The following is an 18464-nucleotide window of genomic DNA, read 5'->3' on the forward strand; positions in this document are numbered from 1 at the left end:
CTACTAAGTACAAGTAGAGGAAAAGAAGGAGAAAAAAAAAATAGCAAAATGCTTAGCATTAAAGAAAAAACTTTCTGCAAGTCCCTCAGGATGAAGATTTTTGTATAGCTAGATTTTGTTTGAATTCAGTAATGCTCACCTTAAACACAACTGTTCAAATGAAAGGAAAAGGAAAAGGTTTTCTTCAACCATTTCTTGTCAATCATTATTCCTTATACTCTAACTTGAATTTCATGAACTACTTGTTCAATAACTGTCCTCCAAATTAGATGTAGTTGAATACTTTTTTTTGTTTGTTTTTTTGCAGATGGAAACTGAGTGGGAGGTTTGAGGGCACAGGACTATAGAAATAAACACCGCCAGTGAAAAAGTGTTTAAACTTATGTGCACATGTTTCTGTGTGCACATCTGCACACAGATGTGTACCTGTGCATTGTATACAGAGCATCTGTAATTTATGTATGTATGCAATGTAAAAATCCCATGCCTGCATACAAATGGTAAAAAAAAACCCCAAACACATAAAAACCACCCAACAACACCACGCCCCCCCCCTCCCCCCGTTTCCCACAACAGTGCTGGAACAAGATTTCAAATGCAGAAGATTATCCATATTAATTTATGGTAATCTACAAATGAATGCTGCAGAGACAGTACAAGTTATCCAAATGGTACTTGCATTTAATGAGAAAATGCCACAAAATATCTTCAACACAGATCTAGTTGAATCTTCTAGTACCCCCTAAATTAATACGACTCAAAACATGAAGCACAACTTATGTTTCCCCTTTGGAGCAACTGGCTCTTGAAATGCCAAAGGAAAGCCAAGCTTTCCTCTCCATACAAAGTCCTCTTAGCCATCTTGCTTTTAGATTTCATCAACTTAGGTATTTTCAGGGCTCTGAGCAGTGAACTTTCCATCAGCAGCATCTTCAGCTAATTAACCCTCCTGATTATAATAATTAGTATTGATTCACTCTTGAATGACTTCTTAAGTATTCAAGCACAATCTACACTTGCAGTAAAACTTCTAGATATGAATATTAATTGAATGCTCTCCTTTGTTTTCAGCCCCAAAGGTATAGTTGGCAATACTATGTAGAGTCAGTGAATGGTTTATGTTGGAAGAGACCTTTAAAGGCCATCTAGCCCAACTGCCCTGCAGTGAGCAGGGAGATGTTCAACTGGATCTGGTTACTCAGAGCCCCATCCAATCTGACCTTCAGTATTCCCAGGGATGGGGCTTCTATCATCTTTCTGGACAACCCGTGCCAGTGTTTCATCACTCACTGTAAAAAATTTCCTCCTTATATCTTGTTCAAGCCTCCCCTCTTTTGGTTTAATACCATCACTCTTTGTCCTGACACAACAGTCCCGGCTAAAAAGATTGTCCCATCTTTCTTATATGTCCCCTTTAAACACTGAAAGGCCACTATAAAGTTTCCCTGATGCCTTTTCTTCTCCATGATGATCAACTGCAACTCTCTCAGATGCCTCAGCCATCTGATCAGTTTTGTGGCCTCCTCTGGACCAGCTCAAACAGGTCCATATCTTTCCTGTGCTGAGGACTCCAGAACTAGACACAGTACTCGGGGTAAGGTCTCACCAGAATGGAGCAGAGCAGCATCAACTTCCTCAACCTGCTGGCCACCCACAATTCTTTTGATGCATCCCAGGACATGGTTGGCTTTCTGGGCTGTGAGCACGTTGCCCACTCATGTCCTTCTCATCAGGACTGCTCTCAACCCTTTCTGTCCTTAAATTTGATAACAGAAACACTTCAACTTTATTCTAATTTAACATAAGAATATTAACATATTGATGTTAGAGACTGTGGTTTGTGGATAAAAAATAATTGGGCAACTCCAGACTGATAAAGAAATATAATTAATTTCCATTTCCTATGGCAGCATGAAAAGGCAGTTCTCAGGTTAAGACCTAGCCCGTTCTTGGTCGGGCAGGTTGGAGCTAGGACAGTCTTTCTAATTTGACATTACACCTGGTCATTGTAAGAACAAATAACAACTCGCGCAGAAGCTAAATTAGCTCTCATAGCACTGTTGTGTAAACACATGTTGCCAAATTTGACAACTGCAAGGCACCACATTGTTTTGTGAATGGTGAGATTCAAAACAGGTAATGCTAAGGACAGCTGTGATATTCAGGCATAAGATCTCTAAGCCTATAGAGTTTCTCAAAACCCGATACTTTTCTTAAAGCATTCTGAGAAATGGCTCATGTTACAGATGTGCTTCACTTTCTTTGATGTTAATAATAATTGTTATGGCTCAAAAAGCAATAGTTCAGTAAATATGCATAGAAAGAGGGGAGGTTTTTTTGTGGTAGAATTCACACACAATATTGCAAAAATTAGTCTTTGATGTGAATGTAATGTCAGAAGGTACCTTTGGAAAAGAACAAAGTAACTGGCAATCCAAGACACAAAATCTGTAGTATATGTGTTTTATGTAGCATTTTATCTGAAAACATAGAAACTATTTTAAGGTTAGTATGAACTCACCGGTGAGAAGAGCTCTTAGGAAAGAGTTTTAGTGTTGAATAGTCCTTGAGAGTGGCAGTTGGGTTATTCTGCCCAGGTGTCTGGTGTTGGCTGCTCCAAAAGTATCACTAACCCTACTCAGGGCAGTCACTAAAGGGACCTTTCCAAGTTACCAAGAGCAAGGGATTCACTTTATTACCACTCACAAAGGGTAGCAGCTGCTAGAAAGTCCAGGCTGCAGGAGGATAAATAGATTAAAAAAATATTCCTGCAGTTTTGGCAGAGTAGAGCAGAGCAGTTGTGAAGGAGTTAACGTTTGTTTTGGAAGAAGTTCTTCCAAGAAAGTGAATTATAGCCTGGTCCCATTATACTAAACACTATTCCTGCTTTCTTCATGTTTGTGCACAACACACAACACGCAAGCACTACCTGATAATACATAACCTCTAGGCTTCTAGTGTGTTTTATGTGATATTACCTTTTTGTTCACATAAACTCTTTCCTATTGATTTATATCATCTCAACACACAAGGGAAAGATTTGCAACAAGAAATGCAAAACAGCATAGCAAGTACTTAGGGTCTCCCCATAAAACATTTTTTCTGTTTGTTGAAAATACATGCTTTAGAGAGCTCTGATGACCACCCATAAATGTTTAGCATCTTTTATTATTTTTTTTAATTAGGGGGTCCAAGAGACCCCTCAGCCCATATACCTCATACAATAGAATCCAGTTAAAAAAAAAAAAAGTGTGAAATCCTTACAATTAACTGATCTGAGCAAAAATAGAACCCACTGATAAATCTCCCTCTTTTTTTTTTCCCCTAGAAAATGACTACAATTATTACTAAAAGTAATGCATTTTCTTAGCATGTAAAGTATTTAAAGACTTTAAACAGTCTCAGAAACTCCAGTCTGATGACAATTCATTTTCTTTAAGACACAAGATGCTGTCCAAGTAGTAACTCGAAATTTTTCAAAGGCTTTAAACCAATTTATTTTCATAATGCATGAAGTACATGAGCATTTTGCCAAATTCAACCCCCAAATTGTTAACTATTCTAATGCTAAACAAGGGCTGTCTAAACAGAAAGACAATTAATGAAATGTCATATGAATAATTTGTTAGATTTTGGGACAGGAATCATTCAGGTAAATTATTCTGCCTGACCTTAAAAAATTCTAACGTATGCTAATATCTGGGTTGTAAAAATGGAAAGTAGCATTGGCTTCCACTTTGAGATCTAATTTATCATTTTTATTGCATTTTCATTACCTAAACAAAATTAGAAACAGTATCTTCAAAACAGCAGTTAAAGTTGATATGATCAGGCATAAAATCAGGCAAGGACACATGTGGCAACTATATATTCACCAGATTGACAGCAGTATTGTAAGCGTTCAGAATCAGTAAGTTTTCTCACCACAGTTAAAGGAGAGGTTAGTAATAAATCTCCAACTTAATGCAACAGACATAATTGTAAGATACAAACCTCCCCCTCCCTGCAGTATTAGCAGCAGATATCAAATTAAACAACCCTCACAAAATAAGCAATGCACTTCATATTCTTTCGTATATGCAAAGAGATTAAGGGAAATAAAAAAGAGGCTGAGAAAAGGAAAGGGAAAAAAACCAAACCAAACCACCCCATCACCAGACATACATTAAGCTAGTTTGACAGCACCATTGTTCAGCTGTCCCATTGTCAGACCAAAAGATGTATTCAATGCTACAATGTCTGCTAGCAAATAAACAAAAGACTACATTTTTCAAAGCGGGGTGCCAATTTGAGCATAATTCTGTGTGTATGTGCGTGTGTGTGTGTGTGTCTCTCCGTGTGTGTTTGTGTCTCTGAAAAGAGTAGTCGAGGCTGGTCCCCCACCAAACCTTGGAACATTACAGAATATATGTGTAATCTCACATAGGGGAGTATTTAGATATTTTTGAAACATCTTTGAGTAGTAAAGACTAGGTAAAGCATTCGTAACTATTTACATAGGCTAAGTGAAAATTAAAGTGGTATTTAGGGCACTAGCTCTAATATGGAGTCTCCCTGAGCTTTTTCCATGCTTATTCCATGCCCAGTGCATAATAATGAAGCAGGCAGAAATATTGCAAAGGAGGTGATAAAAGAAATACCCGACCTTATTTATTAACAATTTTTAAAATTTAAAAAATTTAAAATATTTCTTGTCGTTTTTTTCCCCTTCTTGCCCTCTCCATACGTTTGTCGTCATACATGAAATGTGCAATTCTAACTAGTGGAAAATGCTACTTGCACACAGCAATGTCTGTCTTTTCCTTTTAATAGGTAAACTACTTAATGCACAGCACGGTAACAGTTTCAGCGGGCCCAGGCAACTCGAAAGCACGCGTTAAAACAAAGGAGACAACATACCTTAAAAGCAGCTCCTCATTTCTCATAGTAACAGCGGATTTGGGACAGCGCATGCTTTCTGCACCGATATTCTCAACAAAAGCCAGTTCAGAAGTGCGCTCAAACATCAATGCCACAGTAGCTACTCACTAATGGCTACTCTTTCTCTCTTTCTCTCTCTAGTCAGACGCTGAGTGGTGGAGCAAAGGGGCCCCTGCAGATTCACTAAGCAGAAATAATCCTCTCTGACAAGTTATGTTGTCTGGGCATATTTTACATTAATGCACTGTGCTGCCTATAGGGGTCTTGTTTGCGTTCACTCCAGCCTAGCTGGTGTTAGTTCTCTTAATTACCATCCAAAAAAACATTAGCAACATCTCCCCAACCTGCATCTAAAAAAAAAAAGAAAACAGAAAAGAAAAGAAAAGAAAAGAAAAGTAATCATATATAACTGAGAGAAAAGCAAGGAATCTCTATGGGTGATTGAGGGAAGGCTTTCCCCTTCTGGAATGATGCATGCTTGATATGGATCTTTTGTTTGCCCTGAGAACTCAGTGAATACAGTGGCAAATAGATGCTGTGGCTCGGGAGGCTTGTGCACTTTCAGAGAATTGGGTTAGAGGCTCTTTCTGGGGCTCTGGAGTCGCAGCTGGAGCTCTTGCTCTCTCCCTCCTTCCCTTCCCTGTTCAAGGCTGAGTGGCTTTATGGGACCTGCCAGCTCACATCAGAGTGACTGGGGAGTATTAATGCAGGCACCTGGGGATCTTCAACTTTTCAGTTTTTCTTGGCAATTTTAATCCCTCCAAAACACAAGTCCAAAATCCCTCCAATATTAACCCCTCTAAAACTCAATTCAGTTACCAAGTAACTGAGTTTGCTTTAACCCAGACCCATACTCTTGGATTTGACAGAGTTCTCACAGACAGGAGAGGGTGTTCCATTATTCAGTGACTTAAAAACTTCCTGTGTATAAAAGGAACTGTAGTGTGATGTTAATTTCAGGGGAACTGTTAATTTCAGGGGAACAGCCTTTTTGATTCTATTTTGGAGATCCACCATGTAGTTTCTAGAAACAGATTGTGGTCCTCCTAGTTACCAAGGTAGTCCAAAAGGGGTTTATTTACACATCTCAATTTCAACTTCTACTGTGTACGTCTTTAATCCTGAAGCTACTTTGGAAGCAAGAGGATGGTTGAGGAGTTTTTGTTTGTTTGTTTTGTTTTTAAAAATCTACATCAGATACTTGAGTAGATGCTTATTTAGTATACTGGCAAAGACAATAAGACCATGATGCTATTTTCAGTCAAATGCTTCTCTGCACCACTGTGGCAGAAAAATCTTAAGAATTATTTTCATTTCTTCAGAGGTCCTGTTAACATAAATATATGCAAAACTCAATAAATGCAAAATGTCCAAAATCCACATCTAGTCAAAAAGCCCAGCAGGAGTCAAATACACTAAGCTAGAAATAAAGCTGTACCTCAAAACTTGAAATCAAACTTTCATGGACTTCTGGTTATGCCCATAGTTGGTCTGAACTTCTTTTCCTACATAATATATTACAACCTTAAAATATAATGCTACAATATCCTAATGCAGTGCTACTGCTTTTAATTCCTTAACTGAAGTTGGCACTTATGGGCTCGATCTTTTTGGTAAACTTTAAGTCTTGGAATGAAGGCAAAGAGGGAGCAATCACCAATATAAGTATACTGATAGCAAGATCTTGCCTTTCAGATGGCAGCTGTAAATTGTTTGTAACAGAAATGATCCTTTTGTTCTACACTTCTCATTTAGCTCTGTGAGACCTTGGGATTAGTTTCAGTCATTCTGATATAATATTTGTCAAAGGACAAGTTAAAAATCCAAACCTAGGCATAACCTACTTTTAATGATGTAAAAATGGTAGTTTAGGAAAATATAGGCATCATGAAGGACTACAAGTGAAAAGAAGACGCATTTCAATTTGCTTCCCTTTTCATCTGCAAAACATGACTGAGATTCTACTTCCTGTTGTAATAAAAAAAATAGTAAATAATTTTAATGATTAGCAATTCAAACCAATTCTATGTTAAAATGTCATGCTCCAAGGTCAACGGAGACAACATAGCTTGCACTTCATGCTAAAAATATCTGAACAGTCATGGAAGGCAGCCAGGAAAATATTCAACCAAGATGACAAATCCCATACCTCCTGCCCCAAATACTGAATCCATTACTACCATTACAGCTACGGCCATCAACAGTCCAGATTCCACCTTTTTCACTGTTCATCTCCAAATTACTTGGGCCCAAAGTAATTCCCCACAATTCCTGGGCTGCGCCAGACAGTCTTGCGCTCATGAGACTGATATTTGAGAAGAAACAAATACCAGAGTATACTACAGAATATACAGCTGAAGGGGAAGTGTCAAACAGTCTGATAAACTGCAACAGTTTTCCAAAAATATGGCAAGGATCAGCATCTTAAGACACTAGCAGCTGAGGGAACAAAGCTTTCTTTTCAGGCTGGAGTAGAATGTCTCACACAGAGGCCTTTGGTGGGGAATCAATGGGCTTCTGTTGGGCAGCTCCACACAGTTGCAAGTTCCTGATCGTTGTTGTACTTAGAAAGAAGGCAAAGCAGCAGCAGTAGGAAGCAAAGTGAAGTATTATAGAAGGACTCATCTACAGCCAAAGGAATAAATAAATTAAAAAATAAAATCAGCTCTACAAAGTGGTAACAGACAAAAAGAACCTGTGCTTTCTATCACATATAATAAAATGTCTGACAGAACAACATCTGCAGAAGGATCACAGCTGCTGAGGATGAGAGGGAATACGAGTATTATTTTTCAATTGCAAGATGTACTAAGCAGGAGTGCCTTTAAAATAATATGGCTGAAGTGAAGATTAAACCAGATGCACAGAGTACTCTGGCTTATTTCAAGATGAAAATTCAGCTGTGGAGTTTAAATTCAACATTTAACATGAGAATTGATTGTAGATTAATAACTGATATGTACATATTGCAGAATGTTCTGCACAAATTACAGAGTAGAAATGTAATCATTTCATTACCCTGTACTTAATGTAAACCCAAGCCTTATATGTATGGCCTATGAGTTTGCTAAACTAATTATGTGATGTTGCAAATCTCTGAAAGGCCCCAGGAATACCAATAATTTACAGAGATAAAATGATCAAACCTTCTGTGGCCAACCAGTAACAATGAGTAAGTTAATCAATCGAAAATATACCTTCTGCTTGCTACTTCTGCTTCAGATTATTCTTTGACCATTCAATTTGATTACAATATTTTCAAAATACTCAGAAGCCCAAAATGCAATGTCATTTTGCTACACTAAACAAGCAACTCTAGCAGCCAAGCAATGAACTACACTTCATGACAGAGAAAGCAGACAAGTGCCCGGGACAGTGGCCCAAAAATCATGAGTGCAATCATGAGAGGAAGCCTTGATTCATTTTCCCATTTCACCATGCGTCCTTGTGGCAGGTTGTATGCAAGCCAATTAACCTCTTGCTCACATCTCCATCTTTAAAATGGAAAACCCCAATAAACTCCAGAGCAGTGCAACAACAATCCAGAACATTACAAGCTGTATAAAGCAGCGTGTTATTGCAAGTTGCACATTTACAATATGTCATGTCCTCACAACAGAAATTTGCAGTCTAAGTCTGTTATCTGCTCTTCTGTGCAGTTATTTAGGTTCAAATCACATTTGTTTTGTATAGGTGTGAAAAGCTACTCTAATCTGATAGCATTTTACTGTTTTAGACAGCTAAATCCCACCTTTGAAGTTGAGCAATTAGTCTAAGCTAGTCATCTAGTGTTTCTCCATTGTCAGTGAGGAGAGATTAGTTATACTAAAGAGCATTACCATCTATCCCCACTGACTACAAAGGGATTAGATCCCTAACTTTTAGATACATACATAAGGCAAGATGAATCCCACCTATGTGCCTAAAGCAAAGATGAGAAATCCCACGTTTCTGTTTCAGGCTCACCAGCATGTGTCTCTGTGCTCCAGTGTGACTGCTGTGCAAGTGCAGCTCAGCTACCTTGAGCTTGTCTGGCACTTCCAGAAGTAGCTGTAACCTGCCTGCAGGATGTCTACAGCAATCAAGTTGTAGCTACACAAGACTTCCAGGTCTCAAGCAGACCTATATGTTACACCTAGACAGAGTTTAAAATAGAAAGGCAATTTGCCTCAGCTTCAGAATTAAGGCATGTGTAGCTTTTTGAGCATGCTTTAAGAAAGCACACTTCAGTTAGGTATCTCCTCCTAAAATTTCCTAGAGAAACGAGTAACTCATTGCCTGCAGCTCTTTTGTTGTTAGGAATTGTGGAACACAAGACAAGGTATTGATAGAACCACGGTACTCTGGACCACTTCACTGGTGAATGTGAATAGCAAGAAACAGGCTATAACTCAAAAGGCTGTATCTCATTAGGCTTTGTACTTACTAAGGTTTTGTTATTTTTTATGTAGAACGAATTACTGAACATTTTTCTGTGTTGATTTATTTCATCTTTATATAGCATTTATGATAGCTGCATGTGAGAGATCAAATTTAGTCCCAAACTCCATCAAGCTGGTATCAAAGATACTACTTTTGTCAGAAGAGCAGTAAACGTGTATTAGGCAGTCTTGCATTTCCTATTTGCACTGCATGGAGAAGTTTCTTTACTTTTACAGACTGTGAAAACACCAGACACAGAAACAGAGTTCCTCTCAGTAAAACCATATTGATCAGCTGTAGAGGCAGTTGCATGTGATCAGACCACGCTGTCTTCAGGACAGATGCTAACTCTGTATATTGTGTGCATTAACCAAACCCATGGTATCTTTGGGTGTTATATGGGGTGCAGGAAAAGGGAAATTATTCTTAAGCACTCTCAGGAGAGATACAACAAATCATAGTTTTTTTGTTTGTTTAAGCAGGCAACAAAACAAATCTACTATTTGCCCACATCTCCTTTTGTCCATTTTGGTAGATCTTTTAGATTCTATGCCTAGATTTCCATTCTGAGTTACGGGAGTAGCAATTATTTACAGACCTACAGGTCAGTCTGGATGATGCAAAAAGTCTTTTACAACCTTACTTTTTCACTTGAGAGCATCCAAGCAGTATCATGAAAATTAAACAGTGCAGACAGAAAACACAGAAGTACAACATGTTGTGTAAATGGTAAAGATTAACATTTGGGCAGCAGGGGAATAAGAGGTTTCATATTTAAAGCATTACAGGACTGGTGTCCACTGCTCCTCTTCATTGGAGGAGGTGTGCACTGCCTCTTTCTGGCACCCAGCAGCACTGCCTCTGCATCTTAGCATCTAGAAGACAGAGGTACCAGGAGGAACAACCCATTCCTCTTTACTTAATGTTCTCTAGTGTTTCTCCCACCATCAATAGGGAAGGGACAAATATTGCAGCATGTGCAAATCATGAATTCTTACACGTAAACACACTCAGTGTGTCTTTAAAAGACAACACACGATTTGACCAAAATTTCATCTGGCCAGGTTGTGATTGCAGATGTAGGTGTTACAGAGCAAATAATTTCTTTGGAAAGAGCTGTGTGTCATAAGAGCATCTGGCCAGCAACTAAAGGGAAGGAGGAAAAAGCTGGTCAAAAGAGCGAAGAGAAACAGAGGTGGCAACAGAGCACCAGATCTGAGAAAAAGAGAGAAGAAGGGAGAGAGAGAACAAACGCAGCTAGTTACAGAATAATTTGTTTTCTGCTTTAAAGTCTGCTCAAGGTATAAAAGTAGAACCTGCTCCAAACAGAAATGCCTTTATGTTACACTTGTAGTAGAGCCAAGATCATCACTTTTAGACATGCCATGTGGAATATCAAAGACCTTGTGTTCTTGTGAGTACAATTTAAAGAAAGTGAACTTGCACATTATATACAAATGTATAAACTGTGTGTATTAACAAATATGAACATGACAAATGGTAACAATTGCAGATGAGAATTTAATGGCTATTCATCCCCCTAAGTTAAAATTAGAAATGGCACCATATTTAACATGTTTATTCTATTTTAAAATGATCTTATGGTGCTCTAAACAGAAGGTTCATTTCACACATCCATGAAGTGTACCCACACTAGGGATGAATGTGGATATTTAAAAACAAGATACCACCACAGAGTGATGTTCATCAGAAACTCACATACAAGTGAAAATGAGGAAGAAGTTTACTATCTTAAATCTAGAATCTAGATGATTGGATGAATTTACCAAAAGAACTTTTAGTAGAAAAAGATGACATGTGGACCTTTCTCATACACTATCCAACATGAAATACAGGCTTACTGGAACAACTCACCAACCATACAGTTGCATTAAAAGGTAGGCAAGATGATATTGTCCTACATGGCAGGGAAAGAAATGGAAAGTTAAAGAATTCAAATCAGATTAAGTGATCTTTGGTTGCAAATACAGCTGGAGTAATCTTAATTCTTTGTCTGATAATAGTCAGACTTTGGAAAAAAAATGAACAATGTCTGTACAGTTGCCATAAAAATAAAACTAATAACTACAAAGCAATTTTTATTATTTTATTAAAGAATTAGCACAAACATTTGTTTCAGTAGTGTTTACCCTCCCTTCATTAATTTTATTGCATGACAGGAAAAAAAAAAACCAACAACTATCAGTTATTTAAACTCTATAGCTAACATTTCTTTATCCAAAAAGATACTCTTCCTTTCTGTGTTCATTTTTTTGCCTTTAAAGATCTATTAGCATTGATAAAAAAGGAAGAGCCAGGATATAAAACTTCTGCTAGATTTACTACACAATACATTTTTCTTTGATCTTTCTCATGTCATCCACCACTTTACATAGAATTACGTAGAATTACATAGAATAAACCAGGTTGGAAGAGACCTTCAAGATCATTGCGTCCAACCCATCAACCAATCCAACCCACCTAAACAACTAACTTATGGCACCAAGCACCCCATCAAGTCTCCTCCTGAATACCTCCAATGACGGCGACTCCACCACCTCCTTGGGCAGCCCATTCCAATGGGCAATCACTCTCTCTGTATAGAACTTCTTCCTAACATCCAACCTAAACCTCCCCTGGTGCAGCCTGAGACACTTGACATTGTACAAGGTATTAAAAAATTGTTAGTGATTTTTGGTGATTCTAGTGCCCAAATTCTGAGATTTTTGTAGGGCCTGTAGTTCAGAGTTAAGATGGTGGTTTGTGGGGAGGAAGAAACAAATGGATGGATTTTTGTGCTAGTTTAACACAATCTCTTCCCTACAAAACACACACACACACACACAAACACACACAAAACCTCCAGGTGGAGACAAAGAGTTAAGAGTTTAATATAAGTGAGATAACATAATGCACAATTACCTTGGCTTATTTGTAGAAAAAGCACAGCAGAAAGCAGGAGCAAGCAGAAAGCAGGGAGCTAAACACCCAAGCCAGGGAGCTACTCCCCCATCCCTCCTTGTCTGGCTGCCATCCGAGTAGAAGAGAGCCAACACCCAAAAACATGGAACCCAAAAGCAGCACCCCGAACAGGAAGCCTCTCACGTTATAATCTAAACTTCAAGCTCCATAATACTTTGCTCCAGCTAGCACTTTCATCTTGAAGCTGGCATGAGGCAGGATGGTATGAATAGCAGCAGGTTAAACTCCAACTTACGACAATTTTAAAACCTTTTGTGAAAAGTCTGGCCAAACTGAGGTTCTAGGCTAAGGGATTCCTTAAATGTCAGAGCACAAGCCTTTGAAAAGAAAAGTATCTTTATCAACAGTGTGGGTGAGGGGATCAAGTGCAATCTCAGTGAGTTTGTAGACAACTCCAAGTTGGGTTGGACTGTTTGATGGTCAGGAGGCTCCACAGAAAGATCTGGACAGCCTGAATGGGCTAAGGACAGGCGTACGAGATTCAACAAGACCAAATGCCAGGTCCTGCAGTTGGGTCACAACAACCCCATGCAATGCTACAGGCTTGGGGAAGAGTGGCTGAAAAGCTGCCCACTGGAAAAGGACCTGGGGGTGTTGGTTGACAACTGGCTGAATATGAGCCAGCAGTGTGCTCAGGTGGGTGAGAAGGCCAAAAGCATCCAGGCTTGTGTCAGGAATATTGTGGCCAGCAGGACTATGGAAGTGAGGCTGCACTTGGAATACTGAGTGCAGTTTTTGGCCCCTCACTACAACAAGGCCAGAGTATGTCTAAAGAAAGGAAATAAAGCTTATGAAGGGTCTTGTACAGACTGGCTGACAGAACTGGCATTGTGTGGCCTGGAGAAAAGGGGCTTAGAGGAGGCCTTATCACTGTCTACAACCACTTGAGAGGTGTTTGTATCGAGGTGGGGATCGGTTTGTTATCACAGGTAATGAATGATGGGAAAAGAAAAATGGTCTGCCAGAAGAGGTTTAGATTGGCTAATACAGAAAATTTCTTAACTGAAAGAGTGGTCAAACCCTGAAACAGACTTCCCAGGGAAGTGGTAGAGTCACCATTCTGGAGACAATAAAAAAATCCATAGACATGGCACACTGGGACCTGGTTTAGTGGGCATGCTAGTGTCAGGTTGATGGTTGGACTTGATCTTAGAGGTCTTTTCTAACTTTAATGATTCTATGAAAGATATGCTTGGACAACAGATGTGTACAAGGCAGCAAAAGCACCTTGTGATTATCCTTTGTAAAAAAACTAGGTAACAAGAGGCTTAGTTTCACCTTCTATGCCATACAACTGATAAATGCTTTTTAGTCAAAGAAAAAGCCATAAGCACAGCTATATAAATTTTATCTACTCCCAAGCACTGCCAGACGCTTCATCATCTCATTTCTCCTAATTAGATATTCAGATACCATTTGTCAAAAACCATTTCTGTGTCTCCAGCAGTGGATATCTCACAACATTTACCATATTGCTATCACCAAAGGCTCATGGAGCCCCAGGAGACTGTGCAGTGAAAAGGCAGTGGAGTGAAAGGCTGAAGGACCAAATGGGTGCAGAAGAAAATGAGTTATTTGCCCAAACTCCTCCCCTTCAGACCTCAATAAGGTAATACTGTGAAGCTGTGCAGAGATCTGTGGGTTTGGGATATCTGCCTGTGTTCCTGAGTCACTTGGCACAACACACGGTCAGCACATTCAGCCTTGTGGGACTCTATTCGTGTTTAGCCAGACACAGCCCTTCAGTGCTGGCAGCGTGTTCCATGCTTCAGAAAAAACTGTGCTCTGATCTTTACAAGTGCCAAGAAGTCTGTTAAAAGGTTTACATACTGCAACATTAAATGCTTAGTAAATTGCCACATCATTTTATACTTCCAGTGTTCCCAAACCCACATCATTCATCTAGCTTCTGCAAGGCCAAACCTTGCAAAACTTGCTGAATGCACTTAACTCCAAATTAACACCCTGTAAAAACAGTCCCTCCCTTCTTTTCATGCCCTGTTATATGTAAAATCTACACCCAAATTTAATTTCTTGCTGACCTTGTGCTGATTAATGCAAATTAAATTACTTGCTAATTGCCCCAAATGGTTTGCATGCAGCCCAAAACTCAGTTATTTTTGCTGGTGATAAAACACATTTGTGATTTTTTTTTTTTTTTTTACACAATGGCTACATTAAACTATTGTTAGTCTTGTGACATCTTCGAATAAATCAGATGTTTTTGTAGCACCTTTTAGAAAACAAGGAAGAAAAAAAAAGAAAAGCATTATTAAGTTCTGATCCAGTCTTGTAGAAACCTCACTTCTACCTCATGGGAGGAATTTTATGGCTCGTTCAGAGCTCAAGCTCCAAGATGCATTTTAGAAAACCTTGAGCCAGTTTTGTTAAACCCATCACTCCCTAATCCCCTTGTGCTTGTCAGCAAAGTACACAGAAGCACTTGATTTTGGATGTCTGATTTGATAAGGGGTACTGGAAGAAGGGAAGGAAACAAGGGCTGCTATTTTAGATAGATCCCACTATATTCTTGAAATTCAAGAGAGAGCAAGGAATTATTTCAAAAAGTGATACTGGGCACAGAAGCTCTTAGAAAGGGGCTTTGTATTGTGTTCAGGGTATCAGGGTTCTTTGGGCATTGAATCTGAATGCCAGCCATCAGACCTGATATTGTCAGGGCTCTGTTTGGCAATTGGCATAGGGATCAAATAGAACAGCAGGTAGTACTTAGCTCTTCAACAATCCCTGGAGTGGCTGACATTTACAGTACAAATGCATTTTGCATTTATATCCAACAGTGGGGATAAAATTTGATTTATGTCATGAAGATAAGGAAAAAGTAACCCCAAGCAACTCCAGGAGAATAGTGGTTTCTTCTTCACAACCTCTACCTAAGTGAGTATTCACACTCTACCCCATAGTTTATCCCAAAGTAGGTAAACAAGATTATGAACATTTTATAGAAGTGTCTACATAGAAAATTAAGTGAATTGTCTAAATTTACACATGCAGCATGAGGCGAAGCTGAAACCAGATTTGTTGAGAAGAGCAGTGCACTTGGATATCATTCTTACCTGTGTGTTCAGATCTAGAGACCATTTAAGTCTTTTCTGCCCCATTGATGGGCAATAGGTACCCAGATCATAAAGGCACACACCGGCTGATCTCCACACTCCCAACCATGCAAAATATCCTTACCCTGACAAAGCATGCTACCTGGCAGCAAACTGCCCAACTTTTAGAATACTAAAAGCTATAAACATTAAATAGGAAGAACAGGGAAGGCTGAAAACACACATCATTTCTATTTCTATTCTAGTCACCCAAAGATAAACAACACATCCTAGGAATTTATTTTTTGTTTGTTTTCCCTATAGTATTTTCCATGACTGTTTCAGTCTGGATGCTATTTTGTCCCTCCTTCCCTAGTACCCATGTCCTGGTTTGGTGTGATTTTAATATCAGCTCTCGTTTTTCAGTTATTCTTGACTTTGACTTCTACTACAAGCTGAGACTGCCAAAAATCCTAGCTCCCAGCACTAGGAACAGTACAATTCACTCAGTTTTAACCATGAGTTCAAAGTCAGTATTTAGGAAGCTTAATAACCAATATCTGAATGAGTAAATTTCCTCAGTTCAGAGACAAAAGTGTGAACACCACCATTCCAGCCCTAGCCCTAAGGAGGTTGTGCTGCTGAGTAATAAAAGTATTCACCCTCCAAAGTCTCTCCTGAGCAGAGATTGTTGTGTCACACTCAATTAAATTATGTGTGATGGGCCTGTCGGTAGGATTACTGTGTAGAAGAGACAGCTTGGAGGCTGCCAGATTCATTAAACATCTTCAGTGGGACTTCATGGGGCCTTTCACTTACCCTGAACAAACAACAAACACACCCTTTGTGCTCAAGAACAAAGGAAGTTTGTGCACTTTTGTTTGATGTCAATCACAACTGGAGATTAAAGCTTCTGCTCTGTGGATTTCAAAGATGCCTCTCCCCCTCCAAAGCTGCTCTTCTTGCTGTTTGCTAGGCATTTCAAACAGGTTTACAGCTAAAACACCCCAGACAGAAAAATATTAATAACAATCATCTTCAGAAATGCTGCGTGTTTTTGGCATTTCAATGCATTTCACTTGTACTTATGACTGAGGAAACAAAGTGCAGGAGCAACATATGCAGAACTGTGTTTTACTTGAACATTTTGCACCAGGGATTGGATAACTGGATTCGTTAAGAGAACTTCATGCATTGAGATCGAAGCATAGTAGTCTCTGACCCACTGAAGAAAGATGTACCCCAACTAAATCTGGATTTGGGGAAGACCAGCTTCTGCTTTCCTAGTAAAGGATGCAAATGGGAGAGCTTGTATCAAGCCATCACTAAAGCAATTAATGGCTTCTCTGTTCTCTGATGTAAGAGATGGGTATTCACAGATTGCTTGATTTGGGATGCCTTTTCTGAAATCTGTAATATTTACCATGAACATCCATTTTTTTATCAGAAATGGCATTCAAACAAAGCAGAATGATGTCTGGGTGAAGGTTACACCTTTTTGTCTTCTCAGGAACAACTCAACACACATTCCCATGTGACATTGTACCCTAACAAGAGTCCACCACCCTTACATGTCACTTTAGTGTATCTAAAGTGAAACAAGGTGAGCTGCTTTAAAAGCTGCAAAATTAAGAACAAGTATTACTCAAATCAGGAAATAAAGAAGTCACCAGAAAAAAAAAAATCAAGAGAGCTCTCTGGAGTGTTGCAAGATTCATCCAAACTTAATTCTGCAATTATATGTGAATCTCTTTCTCTTCTGTGATCTCTAAAGTATCATCTATAAGGCAGAGTCTGGCAGCTGCCTCTCTTTTCAAAACAGCCTGACTTGGTTGTGTGCAAGAGTTTGATCCAACTCAACTCTTCCTAACCTGTGAGATAAGGTTTTTGCTTCACTTGATTTTCTTCTTTATACCTCCAGCTATAGAAATTTCTTAAACAGAAAAGAGAATACAAACAAAGGGTCATGTTCTGATAGCTAAATCAGTGTTGCCAAAAGATGAATGGGACCACTCTGAACATGAGTCTTCCCCTTCAGATGAGATGTCAAATGGATGGTAGAACAGCAAGGTGAGAAAGAGACATAAGAGAGATTGATGGAAAATGTCTTTTAAAGGAAAGGACTAAGTGTTTCTATAGTTTACCTGTGCAAGAAGGTGAATATTTTAGTGCTGCTGGATGTAAACTGTCTTTCAATGGCTGCATGAAACATGAGCTTTATTTGGTGTCTGTTTTTCCCTTTTTTTTCCTGAAATCATCTTTCTGTACTGCTTTTCAACTAAGCGCATAGCCAGTCTTCTAGGTCTTCCTCACACTGACACCATACACCCCAGATATTGATTTCTTGGACAGATGAAATACATGACTTGGTACACACTTTTAACCAGATGCCAGAGCATGGCTAAAGGCTCAGCATATGTGTGCAACAATTTAAAATTGTTGAAGCGTGTACAAGAAATGTGTACAACAACTCAAAATGTGCCAGACCAGAAGTTAACAGAAATGCACATGAAGGTTTGATTTCTCATTTAAATCCCTCTATGCTTCAGTTATGTTTAGAATTGTTGAAACTGTCAAGACATTGTGGTATTTGGAACTTCTTTTGGGGCTTAACACAGGTCTTATGTAACTCTTTCAAGAAATACTGTAGGAAGTTTTACAAACCCAAGCAATTTGGGGATGATTAGGCAAATAGTGTGAGTTTGGACACCGTTTTTGCTTGCAAGTTCTTGCAGTGGTTCATTTGATGCACCCAAGATTCCTACTTACAGTATCTGGATGCTCTGATGACACCATATAAAGAACAAGCTAAAAGACATATTTCAGGTTCTTCATGTTCGTAGAATCAACAAGGTTGGAAAAGACTTCAAAGATCATCAAGTCCAACCTGTCACCCAAGACCTCATGACCACTAGACCATGGCACCAAGTGTCATGTCCAATCCCCTCTTGAATGCTTTCAGGGACGGTGACTCCACCACCTCCCTGGGAAGCCCATTCCAATGACTAACAACTCTCTTTGTGAAGAACTTTCTCCTCACTACTTAAGAAAAGACCTTACCTTTAAGAGTTACTCAGAGGCCCACCT

The 18464-nt window shown here is 39.0% G+C and overlaps 1 protein-coding gene across 8 annotated transcripts in view; it reads right to left on the reverse strand.

Moving 5' to 3' along the window:
• CELF2 (CUGBP Elav-like family member 2) overlaps nucleotides 1-18464 on the reverse strand; it is a 496995-nt gene that overhangs the window by 265196 nt on the left and 213335 nt on the right. The window contains exon 1 of one of the 8 annotated variants that reach the window (XM_068168584.1): nucleotides 4900-5155. The exons of 3 other annotated variants lie outside the window; for them this stretch is intronic. In XM_068168584.1, the coding sequence (XP_068024685.1) occupies nucleotides 4900-5006 (107 nt within the window). In that variant the 5' untranslated portion in view covers nucleotides 5007-5155. Of the gene's footprint in view, nucleotides 1-4899; nucleotides 5156-18464 lie in introns of those variants that run through there. 4 more of the 8 variants (XM_068168591.1, XM_068168604.1, XM_068168598.1 and 1 more) reach the window with 4 other exon arrangements.

Source organism: Melanerpes formicivorus, unplaced genomic scaffold (assembly GCF_026170545.1).
Source record: "Melanerpes formicivorus ecotype bairdi unplaced genomic scaffold, bMelFor1.0.p_v2 SCAF_3, whole genome shotgun sequence".
Classification (NCBI taxonomy): Eukaryota; Metazoa; Chordata; class Aves; order Piciformes; family Picidae; genus Melanerpes; species Melanerpes formicivorus.